Below are 27,110 nucleotides of genomic sequence, written 5' to 3' on the forward strand. Positions count from 1 at the left end.
CCAGGTGCTAAACTTGTATTATGTGTCCGTCAATAATTAGAATGGAACGGCCCAAGAGCTTACAACCGAGGGACCGACAACATGTACAAATGATGTGAAAAACGACTGTTGTGTTTTTAATATGTCAGAAAACCTATTTGCATGTCTTTGTTCCTGCTGTGGAAACACAAATCACAATGCGCTGAGAAATCCAGGAAAGAAGTTCCTGGACATTAGACTTGGGAAATTAAGGTTCTGGGTGGAAAAGCACCTTTATTTATTTGCGTTTTGTCTGTGCTCTTCTCCCCAGTTTGAAGTGAGTCAAACTCTTCGGAACAAAAAAACGTACTTCAATCAGGATTTAGCAATATTTGAATTAAAATCTGATGTCAGTTGTGTCATTTGTTACTTTATGTTGAACTGCAAGTCTGTTCAAACCACATTCACACAGCCCTGATGAAGCTGATTAAGAATTTTTATGTTTTAAACCCACAATAAATAAAAACATTTTTCCCCTCAAACTTTAGTTGATGCCTTTTTAGTCATGAATATTTACCATTATAGAGAAATATTGACAACTGGGTTTTCAGATGCTTGAAGACATCTGAAACCGAGTCTTTCTTTAACATCTTTTTTGGGCTCTTTGGAAGAGGGAGGCAGTGAATTGGTGGCACACTGCTGGCTGTGGCTTAATGTCACCTGACAGTCTTCCTCTAGCGAGTACAGTATGCAGCAGCACAACACATGTGGGTCACAGCAGCCGTACATTTACATCCTCAGGCTCAACGTCGTACACACAAACGGCAGTTCCACTTGCTAAATAAATACACGCAAACAAAAAGTTTCAAAACCCACCCGGAGCAGGAATCATTTTCACACTGAACAAAAGAACATCACAATCCAGATTCTTTATGCATGCAGCGTGTGAACACACCATAGTCCTGGTTTACTAAGCTTTTGTTACAAGGTCGCAGGTGTTTTTGCAGCGTGTTAAGTATCAAGCTACATGTAGCCTTTTAGCCCGACGAGTACATGTTTGAACGTTGACACGGGAGATTCAGGCTCATATCAATAATTTCACTCTTTGATAAGAGTCAAAACTTGACACTGACATCATTTAATGGTGAATTCTTCCCGGTTTCATTGTCCCTGCCTTCACCCCTGCTCATGAAATAGCTCCTGTTGACAAAATCCTTAGTAAATCCATGTGGTTGAGAGTTGCAGCTGAGGCATGTGAACTGTCCCGTGGCTCATAATTCTCTATCGTGTGTGTGTGTGTGTGTGTTAATGAATATTTACAGTACCACAAAAAACAACTAGAGGAAGAGAGACATAGGCATGGCACTGCTTCAGTATTATCACATAGACACAGACTGCAGAGTCTGTACAACCGTAATGAAGAGTGTAAATGTATGTGTAGGGATTTGTGTTTGTGAGTGTCTGAGTATGTGTATATGTGTATGTGTGTGTTTGTGTGTGTGTGTGTGTGTGTTTGTGTTTTTGTTGCACACTCCTGCTGTCCTCCTCCTCCTCCTCCTCCTCCTCCTCCTCACTGTGTGGGGGAGCAGTCGTCCAGATCCAGCAGCTCTCTGACCAGTCTCTCTCCAAACTGCGCTCGGCTGTAGCGTTTAACGGTGTAGGCGTCAGACATCTTGTAGAGGATGTATGCGTTGTTGATGGCGATGCTGATGCTCAACCAGAACACCTGCTGCCAGGTCTTGTTGGGCTTATGGAAGATAAAGTACCTGTGGGGGGGTTAATGTGGGTTAATGTGGGTTATAAAATGCCAGAAAATAAAAATCCTAAATCCTAAAGCTCAAGGTAAAAGAGAAACAGAGAAGTCCTCAAATTGGAGAAGCTGGAACCAGAGAATTAAATGGTATTTACGCTTGAAAGATTACTTTAATGATTAAACGATGATTGTTTTCTGTTAATCATCTTATCCATCAAGTGGCTAATCACTTAACTATCCAGAAATAATTCAAGGGAACGAATGGCACCCAAAATGTTTTTTCAAATACAGCCTATTTCTCTGCACTGAGTAACCAAGTAGAGATTCATCTGTAACACAAGATTATTGAAATGACTAAGGTGTGGTTTATTGCTTATGAATTAATTTTTTCATTTGTAAGACAATGAGTGTATATTTCTTTTGTGAAGAGTCAGCAGTCTTGCTTTAAGAGCAGAATATGTCATGTTATGTCTAAAATAGGATTTATTCAGGCTTCTAGTCACCATGACACCACTGCATGAAAGCAAAGATTACAGGGTAACTGCACTGTCCTCAATCAACTGCTGTTTGGTAAAATGTTGAACATACTTGCTGTACTTGTCGTCATATTTGCAGATGTAGCTGAGATGCGCCGCAAAGGCCTCAACGGCCAACGGACATGGGATCTCCCCACTTTTCCTCTTAATGATCAAACCTGCCACACACACACACACACACACACACACACACACACACACACACACACACACACACACACACACACACACACACACAAACAACAAAGTGAGAGTGAGAGACGTACAGTAGAGACAGGAGTTCTCACTGAGGGGACTCAGTTTCTCCAGACTCTGGTCACCTGGCCAACAACCAGACAAGGGACAGAGGTGTGCCTTGTTTTTCTTTTATTTTGGTCTTTGTTCTCTGGTCCCTGTAGGGCTGCTTTGTTTAATGGGCCTTTTTCATTGCAGACATTCACGGCAGGAAACACACAGTAAGAAATAACATCAGTGATGAGGCCTCTGTTGCACTGTAAGTCCCGGTAAGCCCTGACAGATAGCCAGCATGCAAAGTACCACTTTTCTGAACCGTCATTGCCCTAGAAAAACATATCAGCTGTTCTGGGAACACTTAATTTCTCCATGACTATCTGCCAAAATCAGTTGGTAGATAAATTTGGGGCAACAAATACCCCTGGCAGTTACAGAATAATGTTTAATTTTGTATCTACAATAACTAGTTAAAATAGTTGTGAACAAAGTTGAGACTCGTGTTGTTATGTAAAAGCTTAATGACTGGTCTGTATGTGTCTGACCAGGCAACATCGAGTCTTGAGGATGTTGTTGAGGCTGAACACGGTGTGGGGTTTTGTCAAAGTTCTCATTTAAAGTTGAGATTTGTGCAAATATTAAAAAAAAAAAATTAAATTAGAACATGACCACCAAGGCTCAGGAGTTGCTGTTATACCATGTCTGAACTAATTATATAACATTACCCACATAACAGTCGCTCATTTCGATATGGCTTCTATATATGCTACAAAAAACAAACAAAATGCTGTGGTTATTGATGGGATTGGCAACTACTTTATTTTGCTTTAAGCACAGAGTGGAAAACATTTGCACACAGATACACACACACACACACACACACGCACACGCACACACGCACACGCACACACGCACACACACAGAGGGGAAAGCAAATCAATACTGGAAAATAGCAGTTGAACCGATCTGGGGCCTCACTTCCACACTCTTCATTCAGAAGAGCTCAAGCACACGCCACAGCCCTTCAACTGGATTTAAAACCTAACAAAACTGTTTAGTCGAGAGTGGATTATGCAATAAGAGGAGGGGAATATCATGATCCCGTCGCCTCCTAGAAATGGATTATCATGGATTAGAAGCTTGCATTGACTTTCCCTGACACGAATGCTTATAGATGTGCCAATTTCACCTGATGGGAACATCCAGAGCATCCAGAAACGGTTTCCTACAAATACATGTATTTGTCGTTAATACATATCGTGTGTACCGTCTCCTGTCAGTACAAAAACATACATAATTCAATTAGATGAAATATGCCTTTGCGGTTTTAGGAATAATATCATTCTACTTTGTTGACTGTAGTGTAAAGGTGCTTACCTTGTTTTGTTGGGGAGTAAGCGTTGGTGAGGAACCTGAAGTGTCCCTTGTTGTACCAGCTGATCAGAGACATGGTGCCTTTCATCATTACCCGTGATTGGCCACGCTGCGCCGGCGTGGAGCCGCAGACCAGCATGCTCTGCGGTAAGCCCGTGCAGTCGCTCTTCCTGGTGCTCAGCAGACCGCAGCAGAAGATGTCTGGAGAAGGAGAAGTACAAAGACATGTTCATGTTCTGGAACTGTGTAGGCACTTTACTGTAGATAGAAAATGATCGGTAGATTAAATCCATTATTTGATGGACGGAAAATTAAGTGTAACTATATTAAGTTTTAACTTCAACTAAATCATTTTGAACTTTGCACTGTTGGTCAAACAAAATGACATCTGAATGTCAGCTTGGGCTCTGATAAAATGCAGTGGTGATTAACTAACATAAATGATATAAAGTTTCCATCTAGAGCTGAAATTACAAGTTGAGTAATTGGCTACTTGACCAACATAAAAATGATTGGCAATTATTTCGACATCGTTTAATTATCGAATAATTTTTAAAGACAAAATGCCCTTAAATGTGAGTATTTGTTGTTTTTCTTAATCTTGTGTGATTCTACATTAAATGAAATATATTTGGGTTTTGGACAAAACAAGCACTTTGATGACATCACTTCTTCAGAGTTTAGGGAACTGTGAAGGAGATGTTTATGGAGCAAATGATTAACTGACATCATCCATGATCCATGCCGTTACTCCTGTGCACTTCTTGTGCTTTTCATGCATTCTGCTGTGAGGAAGCAACAGAACAAACGATTGTAAACCGTTTATCTCTCTCACAGCTGTACCTCTTCTTCTCCTCTTCATATCTGTGCATCCTGCTTTTTCCGTCTGTCCGCCCATTTCATTTCGTTGTTTCTTACATGGACGAGCGGAGGCGAAACAATCATGTGGCTGACTGCTGCTGATTCGTTCATGTTCTCAACGTGGAGAATGATTCCTATCTATGTCGTACGTGTGTGTGCGTGCGTGTGCGTGTGACTGCAGTAAGTGCTGCAGAGTAGTGCAGGGTAATTAAGTCTGCTAATTAATCCAGCGTGATAAATTTGAAAGAAAAATGTCGGACAATGCCTTCACAGGCTCAGAGTCGAGTTTTTTCGGCTGAATGCCTCTCGGTGGCTTCACCCAATTATGACGACAAAATGTGGATTACATCTCTGGACTTGTTGTTTCTTTACATGGCGCGCTGCTGCTCTGCCCAGTGGAGTTTAAAATTGCTTTTCTGTTAGTGTTTAGTGAGAGATCATTTGTGATAAGAATATAGAAACTTTTCAATTTCCAAGTTGTGCTGATGATATCGTCAAAAGAGCCTCATCTGTCTCTCGTATATCTGTCACGATCTGCCCCTCTGAAAGACTCATGTGTTTTATTTTGTAATCACTTCCCTGTTGTAGACTTAGACTTACTTCCTGTCCTTGTGTGTTTCCTGCCTGTATGATTGTCTGCCCTGCCCTAGTTAGTTTCACCTGTTCCCCATTATCCTTGGCTCCTTGTGTACTGAAGTCTCTGTATTCCCCTCACTCTTTGTCCCGTTTGTCTGTCTCAGCCTTTTCCTGGTGTTTTGTCTCCCATTTCCTTGGATCCCTGTTTAGTTGGGTTTTTGGACTTTAACCACACCAACTACCATCTGAAGACTGTGAGTTGTTTTAGTTCTTCTCGTGTTTATTTTAGTTCTTCTTTGCAAACTTCATAATGTCTGGTATTTGTTTTCTGCCTTCACTGATTCACTCATTTTTAGCCAGTTATGACTTGATGACACTGTCCCACATCTGCAGTTATTATGAAAGAAGAGAAACAGGTGACAGATTCAACTGAGACTCACCCTACCACAGTAGGATTAAATGCTTTCATAATAAATGATGAAACAATCTCCTACATCTTTTGCAACACCTTCAGATGAAAGCTGTTAACAGTAAGACAACAACCTTGATTAGGTTTTGAATTTCTGCCCGACACTCAGGTGTTTCACCTACTGTGGTGCATCCAGGGGCTGTTTTGGTTGATGTTAGCTGCACAACAACAAAACATCCATCTCAACAAGTCACTTAGTGTCAGGTTCAGCATCAACATGCATTTTTATTAAAACAAAAAAAATGGGATGAAATAGTTTTTCAGTGTAGTTTCTCCTTGTTTCTCAAATATTTGGAAACCTGACTGAATAATGCAGCGTCATGCTCACACAGACAATTACTCTTGATTCTACAGCAATCTCAAAACATGAATCACTAACAGCTGCAAAAGATGGGTATTTTTTGTTTTTTTAAATGTCAAGCTATCTTCTTTAAGCTGTTTTAGCGTCATTTAGAAACCTCTAAATTCCTTGCTATAAATGGGAGTTACATTACATGACAGACAAATCTCTACAGTCATAGAAGTAAATGATAGGCACGCTTGTGCCTTCACACATTCATATGTGGTTAAAGATGTTTCACTTGAGGTGTAAGGACAGACGAAGAAAAGAAAATGAATCATTTTAACGGCTGTCCGTGGTACTGTGAAGTGTCATTTGAAGGTAAATTGTAACCGACTGTCTTCGTCTTTGTGTTGTTTAGCCTGGGGACGCTATCATCACAACATGATTAAAAATAGATAGACAAAAAAAACATTGCAAAAAGGGAGGAAGATGCGCTGAGGAGAGAGAATACCAGAGCAGAAAAGGAGGGAGGAGGGAGGGGACAAGAGATGACAAGGTTTTTTTTTGTTCAGGCAGCATGATAGAGACAGACCGATAGACACAATATCTGCTGTTGCAACCTGTTGGTGTACCTTGTTTGCTGAATTCAGTGAAAAGGCTGAGGCTCGTGATGGACGGCCCGGTGAAGATGATAGTGTTCTTGCCAGAGATGTTCTGGCAGAGCTGCTTGGCCACGAGGCTGTGGAGCTGAGGCTTGTTCTTCAAGGTGGCCAGACCGTCTGTACCCTGGCCCTCCTTCAGATGGACTGAGATCTGCAGATGGGGGGGGGGGGCATGTAGATAAAACAGATATAGAACCAGCAAACTTCATCTCAGTTTTTCCTCAAGTATTTATTGTCCTCTAGGTTAGAAAATCTTCCAGGTACTATATACGTCTCAATCCCCAGAGATTTTGTGTGATGAAACAGACAGCATGGTTTCTTTTGCAAGTAAAAATCAAAGTGGGGGACTAAAGAAAAGGCTGTAGAATTACTGTGTTTGGGAGATTTCGCAGTAATATGCCAATTGGCGTATGAAATATCTGATGTATGACTCTAGGGGTCATCTAGGGAGACAAGGTCTCAGCCGGCAAGGGGACTGGATGCATATCCCTATACAGTTAGCCATAGTCATTGGATGGTCTTTCTGTGCTGGACAAGACAATGGCCACCTTTATAGGAAACACTCCAGGCTGAAATATAGTGGAATTTTCCTTCAAGGGAGAAACCATGTCAGTTTGAGTCTGGGCAGGGACCTTTGTCGCATGAATGTGCTCATGGCTCTTATTTTATTAAGGTCTAAATTTCCCAAAACATCCGTGAGCTCACAAAATGTGAATACTAACAACAAATTTCATGACTACCTGGCCAGTAGTTGTTGAGATATGTTGCTCTGGTTCAAGGCCGAGCTGTGCTTGTTACTTACTTACTACATGAAGACACAACTTTCAAAACAAACATGAAGAAGAGCTTGTCCTCCGACGGCAGCCATTATCAAATATATACAAACAGAAATGTGAACCCACAAACAATCCAGTGTCCCTCTTGCACTCTGCTGTTGTTCATGAACTGAACGGCATTAGCCTGATTAGCCAGCATCTATGTCAGGCCTGTAGCTCTTACACTAAGTGGTCAGTCCATGTGTCTGAGTATGTGTGTGTTTGTGAATCGCTGTTTGGTGTATTTGCTAATGGAATCGCATTGATTCACTCCATTAACTCCTTTTATTTCTTAGATTTTTTTTTTCTCCCTTGATACAATTCAGAGAGAAGATCTCAGAGCAGATGCACGTCAGCGTACAGCCGACTGGTAAAGACTGAGTAACTGCCAAATGGCCACAGTCAGTGTGAATGCTAATGCTTATTTGTTAAATGGATGGGATAATGTAATATGGCTTTAAATGTCATGCTTTAAATTATGCCTCTCGTGCACAACACAACACAATTGGAGATTAAGGATAAAAAAGAAAATGGTGGTTAGATTTATCAGTTATTTTACTTGATATGAAGGAATGATAACTAAAAGGAAGAAAATGGGGCAAATTAAAATTGAGATCTTAGTTGCTCCTCTCTCCATTAATCTAATTCTGGATTAAATCCAGGCTAAAGAAAGAACCTCTTCCCCTGCAGTATGGGGAGTATTATGCCTGAGATCTATCTATTTATGGGTTCTGTGCAGTAAAAAGCCCCCGCTTTACAGTGTTGTATAATTTTATTGTTGTTCTTTCTACTCAATGTATCAAAAAGCAAGTAAAGTTTGTCCTTGTGCAGGTCATTCTCAAACGTGAACAAGAAAATGCTAGCGTGCTCTACTGTTTATTCTCTTTCTGATCTTGTATATAAGCGGTAACGGACTAGGTGACATGTTACCGTTTATATTAAGAGTGTTAGCCTTCAGAGACGTTAGTTCAGTTAAGGAGCTAAGGATACTAATGATTGTTTAAGGATGTCAGACAGTAAACATGGTGTCAGCTTAGCTGCTGTAAGCCGTCATTCATTCAGCTACCTACAAATCTAAATTACAAATTACTTTTGCCGTTTCAAATCTTTTTGTTCAGTTCAGCCTGGTGATTCACTGGCTATTCACTTGGTTCACCAGTTCACAGAAGCACTTCAGTACGTACAACAATAAGTGAACACATCACTGCTCACACAGCCACGATGCTGAGCTCTGACTGTTTTCAGTTCAGTAGTGTGTTCAGTCTGATGCTGGGTTAAGCTGTCTTATTCAGTTCAGTACAAAACGTGTTGTTTTGGTGTTCCCTCCCGTCCCACAGTAACCTGTGTACTGTTAGCTAATACATTTATCAGAAATACACAACACATATGTGTGTGTGCCCTTGTACTTCCGTCTTTGAGAACCAGGTCGAGTAAAAGATCCCGAGAAGGGTTTGAAATATTGACCAGTTCTCATTGGTTGAGGTTAGAATTAGGATAACTACATGATGTGGGGGTAAAGAGTAGGTTTACCCAAAATGGAAAAAAAAGTTTAAAAAAGCAGAACAATCAAAACAGCAAACAAAATAAAAAGCCCTGAATGCACATGTTATCACTTGGACACTTGGAACTGGAATTAAATCTCTCTAAATAACAGGGACACTGTTTCTGGAAAGAAATGTTGATGTTGAATTTTGTAATTTTTCATCGCTGTGAGCATCGCTGTTCTGCTCCCTCACCTGCACTGAGGGAGCAGAACTCTGAGACACAGAACTCAAAACTAGGTGAAATACACCGCAGATATTCTATATTACATAGTATCCTGTAGTATATTCTAAAAAGTTTGCAAAGCAATATATCTCTGAAGGTAAATGCATTATGTCCTCTTAAATATACCAGTGCAAATGTTGGTGTGTTTGCTGGTCTGTGCCTGCATGTGTGTGGGCGGCTGCGAGGAAGAGCTACAGCATGTTGTGTTAAAAAAAAAAAAAAAACCCCACTGCTTTATTGTATAGAGGATTAATAACTGCTATCACTTACAGTTTGGCTGCACACAGTTTGGCACAAATACCGCCCAGCTGGGAGGTTGCCTCAAGCACTTGTCTCCAATAAGACTATACAAACCAGTTTGCTGGTCTCTAATTTTTCTCCTCTGTAATGACCTCTGTAATGGTCTGACTTGGACAGGTCTGTCAGTCCTCCTGCAGCGCCGGGCCTCAGTTAAATGATGGTGTTATATAAGCAGCCGGCGTAGGAGTGGAAGGTTGTGGTAAGGGCAAGGTTGTTAGTGAGTATAGCAGCTCCGCCTGCCTCAGATGTGACAGTACACATCTGATCCTGGGCCAGTAGCTATTCCACTCTCAAACAACATCAAAAGGAAAATCTGACAAGCAATATTTTTCCCCAGAGGGTATTTCTCATTTTAGAGAGAAGTTTGAATCATCCAAAAAAAAAAAAAAAAAAAAAAAAAAAAAAAAATCAAACTGTGTTTTTTGCATGTAGAGCCTGAAAATGTTCCGTAAAGCCCTAGAAAATAATTAGCTGAATGCAAAATGACGCAACATCAATAATCTGAGAATGAGATTTGAAATTTGTTGCAGATAAAAGAAAACTCAAAACATGCAAACTTATACTCTATTCTCTCTCATCTCTTGCTTCTTCTCACACTCACTTTTACTTTGTTTCCAAAAACAAAAATATAAACACGCTCCTACTTCTCACACACACACACACACACACACACACACACACACACACTGAGTATTGTGCGCTGCTACCTGACAGATGAATCCGGTGGAGGTGCACTGTCGAACCCAGAGGCTGAACTTCCTCTTCTTCCTCTTCCTCAGCTCTCTTTCCGTACAGGTGGTGATGAACACTGGATCCTCGTCTATCAGGGGCTCATGGAGAACCTAGAAACAGACACAATGTTACAGCACATGTAAGTTTGTCCTAGTGGATTTTTACATAACTATGTCACAAGTAAAGTAAAGTACAAGAGGTGTTATTGGAAAAATAGCCGGCCTTACCAAGAGAGGAAAAAAAAGAAAGAAAGTATTTTTGTGTGAGAGATAAGAGTGAGGTTGAGTATGATGTAACATTACAGCTAAGGGTTAGAGAGAGAAGGCAGCCAATCGAAGATCCTCACAAGTCGTGTACGTGTTGGAGTGTGATACTGTAGAGAGAAAAAAACGTAGTCTCAGCAGAAACGCGTTCTGTACTGTGAAGACTTCAGACCAATGCTTTTTTACTATTGTTTCAGTTGTTTCTTTGTCCTTCATGTTTGAATTTCTATATGTTACAGCTTCAGAATTTCTTTCCGTCTGTCCGTCTGTGCACATCCTTCGTGCTTTGAGCCTGACAATTCTAACTTCAGGCTAAACCAGACTAAAAAAATACATCTAAAAAAATGTCCGTCACTTTGTCATAAATGGCCAAAATAGACAAAATGACTTAAATTTTCCCTGGTGCAGTTAAACTCCCAAAAAAACCCCCAAAAAAACAAAAAACCAAAACAGTGGTTCAGCTCTTTGCTAAGCATGGTGCAGGGTGATTAAAGTTTAAAACAGATAGAAAATAAGTACATAAAAAAAAAAAAAACAGAGACAGGGTTTCAAGTTTTGTGATTCTCCACAAAGCTGTAAGAATAAAATCGATGAGTTGATTTTCAGACAGTGAATCTCAATCGCTCAAAGGATAATACTGGGATTTTTGAACCTGGGCCTAACTCTAACCCTTTCCCATCCTGTTATTGTGTGGTACTTTTACTTAAGTAAAGGATCTGAATTCTTTGATGGGAGTCTGGTGGCTTTGAACCAAGTGATATAATGGCTGTTTCCGGTTAAACAAAAAGGATCTTATTCTTTAACAAAGAGGTCTATCTCTGTAGGAGTATATGCATCTATAATATCAATAATGTTGTCAGACGCATAGTAACAATCTGAACCTGTCAGCAAGCACTTTTAGTGCATAGACTTTGACACAGACAACAGCCCCGTTGTTTACACTGCAGCAGGTGTTCAGTGGTTGCCAGGTGCACCATTCTAGCTCAATAGTGGACTGCAGAAAATTTTAGCCCCTGCTAATTTTACCATAACACTGATGAACATAATGCAAAATAATGAACATAATGCAAAATGTCAAAATATATTTGAAAAGCAGGGTCACTTTGCCAGGTCTGCTCACTGTCTCTTAATAGTTGATGGGTCAGATCAGATCGTGAGGATGAATTTCCCAACAAGGATTAAAGAAAGTATTTAAAAGCTGGCAGATGTTCATAACTCCAAACACACACACACCGTGGCTTTAACAGACAAACACACACACAAAACCAAATATTTTTTAACCTTTTCTTGGGTGCCATACACCTAAAACTTGGCCAGGTATTGCACATGGATGCTGTTAACCACACTGTAAATATTTGCATTTCAAATTTCTCTCAGCACTCCCTTCCTGCGGTGTCTTCCCCGCCTCCTTCTCCTTCTCCATTGCGATATGACTAAAGCTGAACTGAGCGGCGACCAGCAGCTTTCTCCTGCTCGAAGACCGAGAGCAACAAGTCATTTCCCAGTCAAATATGGAGATATGGATACACAGGAGGAAAATGAATGAGGCTATCCTGCCTTTGGATGGATGACATCACTCAAACCACAATGGCCTTTTAAGAAATATCTCATCCTGTAGCTTTCACACATTAGCACAGTCCTAACTGCTGCAGCTTGCTTCTCTTAGTGACAGATATATTTCTCGACACCTCATCGTAACCGCTGAAAACGAGGTGGTCACATTTGTACCTGAACGCTTGAAGTAAATCATTTGCATGTGTTCACACTAAACCTGCATTGGACTAATGGAGGAAAAATACATCCATCCACTCCCTAGCTGTCTTGCAGCGCATGTTCCTGCGAGGACTGCGACAGATGCTCTTAAAGATTTTACACTTGCAGATCAATACAAAGCAGTGTCAACAGATCATCTAAGCGACTGCAAAAGTGCCAGACTGACACAGAACATGTGAAGCATCACTGTCAGTATGAGCTAACATTACATGCTAATACTCAGGACTCAAATTCACACACACACACGCTATTTTCTGACATTTTGTGGACCAGATTTTCAGGCCAGACTCAAAACACTACATCAACCTCTCCTTGTGTGTCAGTCATTAAATGAGTAGATTACTTTTCCACTGTCTGTGGAGCAGCAGTCTCAGTTCTGTGCCATTCTCACTATCTGGGCCCTTTCTCTGCCTCTGGCACACAAAACCAACAGATAAAACAAACTGGCCTAGATACACATGTACCCCGCTCCTGCTAATGACACACACATGCTGTCTGACAACCGGCTTGCCCTCATTGTTTCAGTCGCTTTTAGATCTAAGTGGCTAGAGAGCTTTAGTGTGACACCGTGTAACGTTTCACCAAACCACGAATTACACCTGCATTGATATTTTTACTATTTATTAAATAGCTGAGTGAGATGTGGATGCGATATGAGGAGAGGGGTTGCTGGTGAGGATCTGTATTCCCAAATGCATCACAGCACTGACATCATCTTTCACAATGAAGCTGATGTTATAGCACTCACACTGCAGAGAGACCAAAAGCAAATTAATCAACTGCTTCCCCAGAAATTCATTAATTTTTAAGAGCTCGACAGTGGCTCCAGGAGTGACACCAGCCCGCACAGGAATATGATTAGCCACCCCTGGTGCCGCGCTCCTAACCAGATTCTGAATATGACGAGTGATTTGATTTTTTTGTTATTATGGAAGAACATGTAGTAGAATGAGAAAAGCCCTCGGATGAAGTGCAAGCAACACTGTGTCTTTCAAGGACACACCAAACAGTCTGTGAAATGACATGCAACTTTTTCATGACAACCATTTTCATGAGTCACTGTTTTACAAGTCAGGGGTGAAGACAAATCGAAGTGGACATAGACAATCAGCAGCAAATGACATGCTATGATTTCCTTTCATTATGTACTGACTGCTGTTGTCATTATTATTAGACATTTTTACTTGATTTTCATCAAATTGAAGAAACAAGCTTGAGTGATTGCTGCTCCCTATTTGCTCAAGAATAGCTAATTTCTTTGTATTGTTTTCATTGCTTGCACTCACTTACAGATAATACAGTAATCAAGTTAGACAATAGCGTAACAATGATATGCAAGAGCTGCTTTGATTTTAATCACACTGTTTTTTGTTTTTTTGACGGTCCTTTCAAGTCTGCAGTGCTGCTTTTCATACAGAGAGGTAGAAGTAAAGTAGGAGTTGAATAAACTCCAGCCCACCCAAAATAGAGTAGCGAGGCTAGCGCACCACTGCCCCAGTTGCATAAATGTAGAACTAATGCATACAGTGCAACTCGGAACAAGTCGAAGTCTTCTGGAGGAGAAGTCTGTTAAAAATGAGTGCTTCTCTAAATACTTGCTGTGTTAAGGGTTTTTTTCAAACTGAGGCTCCTTGTGGGAGCTATCGAGTTGGTTCACCCTACTTCATAAGCAAATTCCATATGTTTTTTTTATTTTATAAGGTAACCTGGGAATTCTATAGCAACTGTATTAAAATGCATCTGCATGTATATAAATAAACCTTAAAGTAAAACTGTATCAACCAGACAGCTGACAAAACAGTGATTTAGCTCATCACTCATGTCCTTCACTTAAACCTAAAATGTCTCTGATCATTTTGTCTGCTGTTTGCCAGCTGTAGATAAAAGCTGTAATGCTTGATGTCAACTGTGCTGTTAAATCCTGTTGACGCCTGAAAGAAATGAGTTAGTTCTGGTGTAAACAAAACATTAACAGCCCTGATGCTGCTGTCAGTCAGTGACTGGAACATCAGTATGAGAATAAGATATGTACAAATTTATATATACAATATATGTACATGCAGAATGTAGCACCTAGCTGCCCAATAACATTTTAAGAAGCTGTAAGGAAACCCAGACCTGGAGTATTGCACACACCTGTGTCTGTGAAGGTCTAAATGTGCAGCTGAATGACTGCTGCAGTGAGTCCAGGAAGGGCTGGATCTTGTACAGGCCCTGGTTGCTTCCTTGCGACGGCCGGAAAGCCACGATGTGGAAGTACTTGAGGATCTTCTCAAAACGTGCCTGGCTCATCTTCAAGGCGATGCTCCGGTTGCTGAAGAAGCCTGAGCTCCAGATGCTGAGCACCGACTCACAGCGGTGCACACTGGTGGAGGTGACGAAGCCTAGAAAGGCCTTCATCTCCTGGGCAGTGACGGGACGCCAACCTTCGTCTGAGCCAAAACGCTCCTGGAACTTCTTGGCGTACATGTTAGTCTGGGTGACCATGTTGTGGATGCAATTGTCCGGGACGAAGAGTTGGAAAAAGTCCAAGGCTGTGGCGGTGGCCGACATCTTCTGGGCAGGGCCTGGATCAGGACAGGAAGGAAGAAAGAAAACATTTTGACAGAGGAAAATGGACAGACTGATAGAGAGTCCCATACGGGCTAACTCACAGACACAACTGTCACTCAGTCCCAGTTTTCAAACTTTGGCACCAAGCCTTCAGTTTGATTGACTTGGCTGAATAAAATGTTCCTTTTTTGACACTTTAAGAAGTGATATTAAGATTTAATTTTGTTGAGCTGTCACCGTCACAGTGGGATGCATATAAACTGTTTCTTGCATCATCATCTCATGTGAGAGGAAACGGTAACAGACAGAACATCTGTGGGCTTTTACATGAATCAGCCACAGCAGCTTCTGGTGTGAATGTCACAAGCCCAGGGCAGCGGTTAGTCAGTTTACACAACATGACAGCCACCACACTGTGATGCTTGTCACAGCGTGGTGTTTCTTACACTTGCCGAAGGTTTCAGTGCCTTGTTGCTTTTGTGTTATGGCAGCCGATGCATCAAAATCATGTTCTGGTGGAGTCTAGTCAGGGGTGAGCTTTGAATGAAAGGTGTCAAGTCAACAGCAGCATTTTTAAGTATGCATGTAATCTAACAGGCCGACATAAATATTCCACATATCCCCATATAACCTTGACTCATATCCCCATATTGAGTCAGCTGGAACATCATGTGTTGAGAGTGTCAGAGCAAGTAAGCAGCTAAGTCTGACAAAAGTGATGGATAAATGGTTAAAAGTAGCATAATGGCTAATGAGTTAGCTTCAAGTAGTTAATAGCTCAAAAACTGTTATCAAAGTAATGGATAAGCAGTTGAAATAGCTAATGGATAAATGTTTGAAAAAAAAAAACATAAAGCAATGGATAGATGGTTGAAATAAATGACAAGTTTATCTGTAACATTATAGTTGACAAACAACGTTGGGAGCCACTTAATGGTTGGATGTAAAACTTTCCTATACAGCTTATTTCCCCTCTCTTCACTGAGGGGAAAGTGACATTTACCTCCCATTTAAAAGCTCTCCGCCTGTAAGCTTTTAGGTGTCGTACTGAAGTCACACAGTCAATTCGCAACGCATTGTCTGGCTTGATGGGTTCGCTCTAGTAAATTAGACATTTTCTGTGAGGTTGCTGGATCAACGAGAGAGAGCTTGGAGCAGAACAACTTCTCGCTCAATTGAACAGCACGATCTCATTACCTCTGAACAGCAGAGATTTTCACTCTCTCTCTTCTTTATCCTCTCTTAGTGGCTAGCTGCAACCAAAATAATGCTTCAGACTTTTAATGGCGCGATAACATGTACAAGGCTTAAAATTAAATGGTACGCTGTTAAGGCAACATGTGGGGGAGGATAAGAGGGAAAAAAAAAAAAAGAGAGTAGTGTACCAGCAGGCCCACACAGCTGATGCTCGCAGCCAAGACCGCAGAAGTAGCCGGGGCATGGCTGGACTCATTTGCATTCAGTTTGACTTGAAAGCTGAATGTAAAATCCAGCATGACTTCCTTGGAGCGAGCCACTCTTCGATAAAAACATCAGACATTCAGATGGAAGGTCCACCGAGGAAAAATGACTCACCTCGGCTCATCTCAGGAGTAAGCCAAAAATACAACCCCAGGAAGGACTCATCATTTTTATAGATAATGGAATTGCTTCATTTGCTGCTGAGCAAATATAACCTTCCTCCATAGATTTGACTTTATACATGCCTGCCAGCTGAGCTTCAGTCCAGCCTATATCACTGATTAAACTGGATCAAACGTTTACATAATTCTACTTTCAGACTATTAGTTAATGTTGGTCTATAAGGGAAGCCTTGAAATATCAATTCCCCACATTATTCATTCCAAACCTCCACCTACGTTGCACATACAGACAGTAGTATAATTCCTTACGATTATCAGCTGTTTGTAGTGTTTCTATTGTTGAGGGACAAACATCTGCCTGGTAGAGCTTTTATAGCCACGGATTTTAGAATGAGAGATTAGTGTGTATGTGCAGAGGATAAACCCTTGGCATAGACGAAACATGCTTTAAGATCACTTTTGAGCTCAACGGAAATTACAGACAGTGTGTGTGAGAGCAATGGCAGACTATTTTAACTAGGGTTTAGGGAATAGGGTTTTTCTCAGGTTAACCACATTAAGAAACGTTTCTTCCGTCAATACACAGAATATCATATTTAGAATGTCGGCCAAATCCATGTCTAAAACAAAGACTATAACAACTTGTTTTATTTGATTTTTAGTTATAGTTTGGACCAATTTACTGTGACAACAGCATTATGTGAAATATACACAATGCGGTCATCTCAGTCTAATTGGCCATGAAATAGCTCAACAAAAACAACATTCTGGAGTACAGATGATAAATATGCAATGATTGTTAAAATTGGCTGACTTTGACTCAAAAGCATGGAAAAGGGAGATGGCTTAACTGACATTTATTTTGATTCCTATGGCATTATACAGTGCACCATTTTTATAGTGACATGATATATGAATTTGATATAGGAATTTTGTTGCTGTTTTTGCTTTTTGTAGCATTCATTGGAAATGTATGAGCAGTATTCTGGATCTGGTTTATGATTTTGTGGTCATTCATTCATATCATTGCATTACAATTTCACTTAAAATCAATGGACCACTATGGAAATAAGTTATACTACCATTAGGTATTTTTTCTTGTTTGATTTATACTCTATTTATAGTTCATTTTATTTCATTTCATTTTGTATTGTTCTCTGCATGTATTTGGAAAAGTGTAAAAAACAAAGTCAGACATCCACCAATTCTGGTCAAACAGCCAGTAAATATACCTTACAGTAGCCTTCTATATATACATAAATGCCTAAATGAACATATTAGTGAATTTGTGTACGTATGTAGATGAGGTATACAGTCAGAAATACAGGGTCGGATAGATAAACTGACATATGGAGAGCACCAGTAATCTACAAGCTCAACAAAGTGAATGAATAAATAGCTCTTTAATTCCCTTCGACATCACGATATGGTGTTTATATAATCTGAGATGTGGATGTATGCTTCATAATCTTTGGCTTGGTCTGTTGCCACCCCCCTCGACAGCAAGGGAAACAACCTAACGCTGAGATGAAGATAACGCATCACCTATAAATCCGACCTTGGGTAAAACGTTTTCATGCCAAGTCAAAAACCCAGCGTGGCTTCAAAAACTCTGCACCTGTTTCAAAACCAAAGACAAGGTGCTGCTGTAACTGTAAACAAACCCCAAAACACGACCCAGTAGGAAGTTTTGAGTTTGTATGAGGTTGCCTTGATGCTTTCTGACGGTGGCCGATGATTTATGTACGGGGTGCGCAGTCTCAAAGGAGTGGAGCTGTCACACCAATGCTGTGTCTGTGTCAGCACTGTCACAGCCAGACAGTAAGGCACAAGAGACAGAGAAATGGGCAGGGAGACAGTCAGGCAGGTGACAAAAAGACAGCCTGACAGGTGGGCAGATGGACAGACAGAGAAATCCAGACACATGATAATATCTATGATGGTATTTCCACAGTTCAACAGACTTGGTAGAAACTATATCTATCTTAAGTAGATTCCCATCCCATCCCATCCCATGGCATTAAAATTGGTGGAGAACCATATCTATGCAGATATGCTGATGCTCAGGATGCAGTCAATCTCTACTGTTCCGGCTGATTAAATCAGAGTACGGTCTTGGCTACTCGTGGACTGAAGTGTGATTATGCTCCTTGGCAGTCCTGCATCCATCCAGCCAAGCAGCTCTTAATCATCTGAACCCTGATACAGGATGGCGGGACCACACCCACACTGGCTGTGCTTGTACAAACAGACACTATTTGTATTCTAACAAACCAGAACAGACTACACAAAACAGACAGACATACCTGCTGCCTCCCTAGCTTAAGTTAACCGAGCCCAAAAGAGCCAAGCAGAGCAGGACAGAACACGATGTGGGAGTACAGTACATCCTGTGACACTCTTCTCACACCAGAAACTCTTATGGTACCGCGGCTTAGCTCAGTTTGGTTCAGATTATTTTGGATAAGTGAAATAGGCACCACTCCATATCTGGGCCCTTTCTCATAAAGCAGGATTAATGAAGTAAGTTAGCTGCATAACTGAAGAACAAATCCAAAACGAAGCCTGACAGCCTGGCGCCACACTTTAAACCCCAAACCTAACTCCCTCATGCACACTGGACTTAGTGATAGATAAATCTGGAACATGGACAGAGATGTTGCGTGTCTTGTTTGCTGTCCTGCTCAGTAATCCGGCTCTCTGAAGCAGGCCAGTGCCACCACCTTCAAATTGGGCACCATAGCTTCAACAGAAGATACAATAGTTGAAAACTTTTATTTCTTAATGAGATACTCAAATGCTGTCTTTTATTTTTAATTATTAAGTAGTACATTTAGCTGTTAGCATTAGAGCATCTTATATAAGAAATCTTTGCATACAACCAATGCAGTTTAATTTGCTGTGGGTTCCTGGCACTTCACCTACAGTGGATTCAATGTGTGTTTCTGTTGCTGTGTGTGAGCAGACTGGAGCTCAGTCCATATCTGCTACAGCCATATGCTGGTTCACCTCCAAGGGTGCAACTGTGCAACATGTCAGTGTCGATACGGGATGGCATTTCCACCAGTGGTCTTTGCTTCAGCTGAGGCTAAAAAGATGGGAGAGGTGAACGAATCCAAACGAAGCCTGACAGTAGGTGCTGCACTACAGACGCAGACCTCACTCCCCGATGCATACTAGACTCAGTGGCAGATAAATGGATAAAAACTGTTTTGACGACAGTGTGGCACATATTGGCTAGCTGTGGGTTTCAAGCAGCATGAGAACATGAGACAGAGCAGTGTGGGTGCATGGTGCTGGTGAACTGTCACGATTCACACACACACATTTGATTCTCATGTTAATACAGCCATGAGTTCTGTTAATTAACTTGGTGCATGAGCACAGAGACCTGCATTCATGCATGTATTCTGCCTACATACACTGTTATATGTAGGCTAATGTGTGTGTACACTGTGTGTGTGTGTTGAGCCAGGAGAGACATCATGCTGTTTCTCTAAATTAAACTGGATGTCTCCCTGCAATGCAATGCCCTGAAACATGGACACATGCACAGGCTCTCACTTGGCAGCCTGTGTAACACAGCACCAAGGGGTGAAGTATCAAAGGCTAAGCGTTAGCTATTAACTCACTACATCAATTAACGATGCAGTGTCATGCTTCTCTCAGTCACCCACTCACTACACACACGCACAAGGAGGGTGCAAGCACACACGCACCAACGAAAATGAAACAAGCATCCAGTTGTAGCAGAGCAATGGCCTTTTGTGTGCTGTTTTGGCACCAGATGGAGGGACACAGAAATGGCCTGCCTGACCTGGAAAACATGAACTGCACTGTTTCAGTCTGCCTCTATCCAGTCACCTCACACCTACGGGCAATTCTTCCCCGTAGCACAAACGACCTTATTCATCTTGTCGTGCATCACGTCTCACCATATGTCTCTTTGTACGGCGGCACCGTGACATCCTGCAGAGCCTCCGTCCAGCCCTCGTCCTCTGCCTGACTACGGGACAGAGTGCCCGGGGGACCGGCTCCGCTGTTGCCACCTCCTGCTCCCCCGCTCTCCTTATCGCCCCGTTTTTGGTGGTGGTGGTGGTGGTGCTGCGGTTGATGCTCCTCCTCGCCAACCTCGGCTATATAGTTGTCGGAGTCGGAGTCTCCGGAGGTGCTGTAGAAGGGATTGTCGCTGCTGTCATCCCCGGACTCGCCGAACACGTCGTCGGATATCTGCAGGCTCTCGTACCGGGAGCGGGCCGCTTCCAGGAGAGACAGCGCCTTCCGCCCGCACTCCGCCATCTCTCTCTGTAGTGATGCTCTACTCCCCCTTTCTATTTCTTCCTCCCTCCTCGTTCACCCTTCCACTACGGATTCAGACGCGTGCAAGTGGTCACGATTTGCAAGAACAGGGATGTGTTTGCCTTAAATGTGGCGGCTACACCCTCCCCTATCTTAGGTAGGCTATGAATTATGATCCCCCTGCCCTCCAGGCTCGGATGCAGAGCCCGGCAGTCAGAAGCGTGTGGATCCGGGAAGAGCTGTCCGCTTCAAGGGTACTGAAATATTTCCGCTCCCTTGCTCTGCCCACAGCGCTGCGCACTGGGCAAAATGATCAGCAGTCATGGCACAGCATCCGGGTGGAAATACAAGCGATTTCCCCACATAGAGGGAAAATAGACAGAGTAGTGGCTGCCGCTGCATCACCTGACACCACAGCCCTGCCCTGTCATCCAATAAGATTTCATTTTCCTACCTAAACTGAGCGGCTGACGTTAGAATGATGATGATTAATGATAATAAATATTAAAATAAAATGTTAGAAACAGAAAACGATAGTACAGGAAACAACAAATGAAAATGAGATTTTAACAAAGCAATTTCACAAGCTCCATACATGTAACATGGTAAAATGCAATAAACATTAGCAGTCCATTAAATATAATGTCCAGCTAAAATGCAATAGTCATTAACATTTGTTGCCCCGTCTGGCAAACACAAGGGGAACTTGCCAGTTAGATTAGTTTCTAACTTTAGCCAAGTATAATATTAGGTTAAAATGACAGAGTGACAGTGGCATTACCTGATGCAAAAGTTTGGACAACCCTGGGCAAATCACACATTTTGTTGATTTTTGAAGTGAAAGGAGTAAATATCATAAAGGTTTTTTGAGCCATGTACATTACAGGATCTCACCTCCATGAATATCAAAATTGGGGTTTTGTAAAAAAAAACAAAAACAAATGACCAACAACAAGAAAGAAAATCAATATATCACTCCCAGTTAATGTCAAGGATTGTCTTGAAAACTTGAAAAATGTTATTTCACAATATCAAGCTCTTCTGGCTGTAGCTGCTCCCAGATGGTTCCCTCTATCAGTCCACCTTTGTTCCTGAGTGTGTTGAGTGAGTCTGTTTCATTATTTTTCCTCAAGTCATGTTTATTTTGTTGTAAAGCATCTAATCTTGGTTTGTTCTCACATGGCTATATAGGCTATTTAAAGTGAGACTGTATTGATATACTGATTTTTGGTTTAGAATTGTTCATTGTTGCTGTTTATTCAAGATAATATGATAGAATATGACTGTATGTGCACTTTCTTTTATTTGTAGAAATATAACCACTCACAGGACTGACTGCAAGCAAACGATTAAATACTTTGAAATGGAACGAGCTGACTGTTTCTCCTGCTTTTCTCCTGCTAAAAGTCCAGTATAATCCAAGAACATGTATGTGTGGAAAAATTATATTTTCATTTTCAAGTTTACTTGATCATTTGGATAAGACCCTCAATAGGCTTCTATAATTACAATTCACATTCACATTTCTTAATCCTGTGCCCCAGAACAGATTGGTGAATATTTGTGAACATGCAGCACTCTCCTCTAAACCTAGAAACCAAAGGTAGAACCTTAAAATGTGCAATGTCATCCTAGTTTGCTCTATAACAATGAATGGGGCTCTGACACTGTGAGGCCATAAAATCTTTGTGTAATTTCTTACACCAAAATGAGTGTTTTATATCTTTATATCGTGTTAGGAGGTACACTACACTGCTACTGTAGATTATGGGGTTAGCCAGGAAACGCATTTCTGCCAGTGGCTCAAAGTAATTTGATTAATTTTTGAGCATGTAAAGTGATGTTTGCAAATAATTCCAATATTTGTAGTTGTAAATCAGGATTTGAAAACCTGTAAAAAAAATCTGCATGAGAAATTCAAGTTTGTATGTAATAAATTGTGCCGGGGAGTAAGTCAAATGTACAAATCTTGAATTTCTCATGCAGATTTATTTTACAGGTTTACAAAGGTTAATTTACTACTACAAACTTTGGAATTATAATTAAACATTACTTTACAAGCTCTAAATTCTTTGAGCCTGACTCAGGGGATAAATCATTCCAGCAGCTTGCTCATGGTGCTTTTTTTGTTGTATGATTAAAAAAAACAAACAAAGTTCTGTTAAACTAAAATGAATTTCCAATCAAACAAAGGTCATGTGATACAGTTATACTGTGTCGGGTGTACTCATAACATACACTGTATAACACTGGTGTCTTTCTTTTTTTTTCCTAATTTATTTTCTTAATTTACAAAACTACCATGTACCTGCTAGGTCTGATAACAAATGTTGATGCATATGAGTTTGATTATATTCAGGAATATCCCATCATTTACACTGAAGTCAATAACCTATACCTGGTGTTGGTGAATATGCGTTGTGGGATACATATCAATCAGGATATGAAGCATGTACAAACCATCTATGGAAGACTTTAGTAACCATGTTGGTCCCATACAGGCCTATCAGACAGAATATGTCAATACTGCATGTAAATAGGTATCAATAAACGTGTTATTTAACATTCATGAAGCTTATTATCATTTATAATCATGCAGTTGCTCTGTTTTACTATTTTATATAAGCCAATTGTGTAAAGTATTCTGTTAATTTTTCCAATAAATTTTATGAGCATTTTATTCTTGGTTCACTGTATAAAGTACCACCTACTATAGTGCATCGGTATTCATTAAAACTACTTCTACTACTAGCCTTCCTGCTACAAAACTATACCAATAAAGTAACTTCAAACTTATTTGAAACCTTTACTTATTACTCATTACTATCAACACTATTAATTAAGTGTTGGGGTCTAACAAAGCCACATTGCAACTCATTTATTTGCAATTGATTGGCTCACAGTCTGCCATATAATAGTCATTTGAATAATAAGATATTGACACACAGTCCTCCATCCTTGTCCACAGTATTACTGTAACCTGTTGTTTTTGTGAATAGTTGAGTTGCACTATGAACTATGAACTATTCATAGTCAGTCTAAAATTTGGGCCTGTGGTCAATTATAATTGACCAATGCATATAATCTTGCCACAGTAGGAACAGTGGTTACAAATTAGAAAATTAGAGAAACACACACACACACACACACACACACACACACACACACACACACACACACAATCGAACACTAAGGACAAATGTGTTTAGAGGAGGGACACCTCTGAAAAAATGTGAATTGTCAATGACAATGCTTCCCTCTAGTGGTTATAGTGGCCAACAACAGTTTCATTGCATGGCTACTTCAAATCCTGTGGGCCCACTACTGAAATCACACAGTGTATTTTAAATCAAATAAGTTATTTAGCAGTCTGTTGTGTGTTTGTTAATGTTCTGTTTGTTGTGATTTAGGGTTACGACAAGGCTGAACTGGCAGAGGACTGCAGAGCAAGCAAGTGCCTCAGGGCCGCAGACCCTCAGGGGCCCTCAAGGACCCATAGTCAGTATATATCAGATGGTTTGAGAAAGGCAAATGATAATAGCCTCAAGTCCTGGTTTAATACCTGCCTTGACTACCTTTCTTACTTAATCAACATCCCTGTCTTAAATTTACATTATAGAAATGACCACAATCACAGCTCAGTAGAGGCCCAGAACATTTCTTTTCCCAAGCAGGCCACATGAAGGGAGGGTTTACAAATGGATTGTGGTCAACATGGCCTGCAGCCATTTTCATGAAGATGGGGGTCAAACAGTCCACTGAAGGGTTCTTCCTTATGACTTAAAGAGCTAGCTTGAACGACAGGCGAAGTGTTGTGCTGGAGGAGGATTTCCAAAACCTGGCAACAGATCTATTAGTAAATTATTTACCAACCACAAATAAAGACATAATTCATGGGTTGATTGTGACAAAATTGGCCCCTGGGGTCAGACATATAAAAGCCACCTACCCCTCCACCCCTCCTACATAGCAACTGTAGGAGCTCAGTCAGTTAGGCTGAAAAGAGTAATAAAGTAAAGTAAAGTAAAGTAAAGTAGCTATGTGGATGCTTTGGTCTCTTTGTGCCAAATTTGTGATGCTTGAAGACGTTTTATATCTCTTTGTAGGTGTCCTACATCTCGTTGTGGCTGTTTTGAATGATTTGCATGTCTTTGTAGTTGTTTAGTGTCTCTGTCGTCATTTTACATCTGTTTGTGATTGTTTGGTATCTGTTTGTGGTTGATTTGTGACTCATTTCGGGCGTTTAATCTCTTTCTTGGATATTTTGCAGGTGAAGATCAGGGGCCCCTAGCCTGTGGGTATAGGACCATTCAGTACATGCATTGATTACAGCAATAAACCCATTTATAAATTGTGCCTGATCAGAGAGTTGCTAATACAAAATTAAGAACGCTTAATGATAATAACCCTAACCCCTCATATCCATATAGTGCCTTGCAGCCACATCTCTGCACGCGTCTCTATGGCTCATTATACTCTGACGTCACATGAACGGCTAGCAGGAAGTATGTAGTTAACAACAAAAATATGGACTACATAAAATGATACAAACTATTCAGACAACCAATGATAGTAAACAGATGTAGGCAAACGAGCACTGGAGGTTAGCATGCGATGTCACCCTTTGAGACCCAGGTGACAACTCTAAGCTCCGCCCAGCTGGAGGCGAGAGGAGGCTGTCGGAATGATAGACCGCTGTGGGAAGTCAGTCTGAAGGCTACCGTGTGGCTCTCTGTTATGGACAGTGTATTTACAACACTACGTTTTGTTTTGTATGATGATTTTCCCTCCTTTACGTTTCCGGATTTTGTTTACGTTCGCTCGGACCGTCTTTTTCAGTCGACAATGCTCGGTATCATCAGTTGGTCGGTGTTGACAGTTTAACTAACGGCTCGGTGATTCAGTAGTTTAGGAATATTTTTTTTTTCTTCGCCAATCTGGAAATACTTTATGGAAAAGTGAAAACTTCCCTAACATTTACATGTTTCTTTTCAGTCAACTCGTCGTAATTGTCCAGGACTCGTCGTAGTTTATTTTGTTGGTGCGGGACAGACTTGATATTTTACATCGAGCCTGGAGCTTTTCACTGAACTTGTGTATTGACTACTGGCTATGGGCTAGCTAGAACTTCATCGATACATCTAAATGTTTAAAGAGTGTGTTGAACTGAAAGTGAAAGACTGATTAACGTTACCTCTACTTTACAACATGCGAAGACAACGAACATGTGGACTCTTTGCTGACCCATCGTTGAGGCTACAGATATGTTTTTAACGGCGTGATTCAGGTAAGTGTTGTTATATAAGAGGCGAAACGTCTTCCACAGACAAATACAAGTCCAGTTGCCTTCGATTTAATTTGAGAGAGAGATAACTATGACCTGGACGAATGAGAACATTCACAGACTGACTGGTTATGTGTGGCTACAAAACATGGTAGCCCCACAAACCTTTTTTTTTTTTTTTTTTTTTTAACATTATACTCCATAATGAAGACAATCAAGCCCCAATGATGAGGTTGTCAGTGGTCTTCCTCTGTTTTGCCCACTGAAGCAGAAGAAGCCATGTTTTCCAACATCACAACATCACCCCCTACAGTCATAACCTGCCCTGAAAGACTCACTGTACCATGAATGATAATGGCCAGGCCTTTATGTAATAAGCCTATACAAAGTACCCAATTATATAACAGAAGTTGTGCACATTGATCTCATAATGTAGACAAATTGGACAATCTTGGAGTATTGCAGCTTGACAAGCCTCTCATCATGTCACACAGTGTCTCCGTATGGCTCAATAATTTATACTTGAAGGGAACTCAACCTTGTTTGAGATACACCACTGAGATGTGTGTTCCTAATGCATATCTGGATTAAAGGGTAACTAAGATGACTCACGCCTTCGTGCTCCACTCGAGTCATAAAGTTAGATCCAGCAGACGGGGAGTTCAAATTTAACCGGGGTTTATATACCATGCAGTGCTGCCTCACATATTTATATTTTTATACCACAACTGAAGTTGCTGTCAGTCAAGTCTCATAACTGCGTGTGTGCGCATGTGTGTACCATTTTAGGCTATGATCCATTACAGCCCAGACAGTGCAAAGCGCCATGGCATCAACGCGCCAGTACACATTAGGATAAGGCATGACTGATTGCCCTTAGTGTAAGTGAGATGGACACTCCCCTGGTGTCCCAGTGTTTGGGTGGGGTTGCATTTACACACACACACAAATGCAAATCTATGTGTGTGTTTCTCAAACACCTGTTGGCAAGGGTCCTGGAACACCACCTTGGCTGAGGGTGTGTTTACTATCTGATTT

The 27,110-nt window shown here is 41.0% G+C and overlaps 1 protein-coding gene across 1 annotated transcript; it reads right to left on the reverse strand.

The window, feature by feature from the left end:
* Positions 1–1,528: 1,528 nt before the first annotated feature.
* pgbd5 (piggyBac transposable element derived 5) lies at positions 1,529–21,102 on the reverse strand. Its single transcript, XM_022763636.1, has 7 exons — positions 20,425–21,102; positions 14,490–14,920; positions 10,293–10,427; positions 6,674–6,854; positions 3,856–4,053; positions 2,300–2,405; positions 1,529–1,724 (listed from the first exon to the last, which is right to left on the reverse strand). Exons 1-7 carry the CDS (start codon positions 20,786–20,788, stop codon positions 1,529–1,531), a joined length of 1,611 nt encoding a protein of 536 aa, XP_022619357.1. The 5' UTR covers positions 20,789–21,102.
* Between the last annotated feature and the right edge of the window lie 6,008 nt (positions 21,103–27,110).

The sequence above is a fragment of the Seriola dumerili genome, unplaced genomic scaffold, assembly GCF_002260705.1.
Source record: "Seriola dumerili isolate Sdu_G_001 unplaced genomic scaffold, Sdu_1.0 BDQW01000478.1, whole genome shotgun sequence".
Classification (NCBI taxonomy): Eukaryota; Metazoa; Chordata; class Actinopteri; order Carangiformes; family Carangidae; genus Seriola; species Seriola dumerili.

Coding starts and splice junctions, on each gene's coding strand:
- pgbd5 (XM_022763636.1), bottom strand. CDS start 20,788: ATGGCGGAGTGCGGGCGGAAGGCGCTGTCTCTCCTGGAAGCGGCCCGC. Junction 10,428..14,489: donor TTAGACCTTCACAGACACAG/GTGTGTGCAATA, acceptor GTCTGTTTCTAG/GTTCTCCATGAGCCCCTGAT. Junction 1,725..2,299: donor TATGACGACAAGTACAGCAA/GTATGTTCAACA, acceptor ACCCCCCCACAG/GTACTTTATCTTCCATAAGC.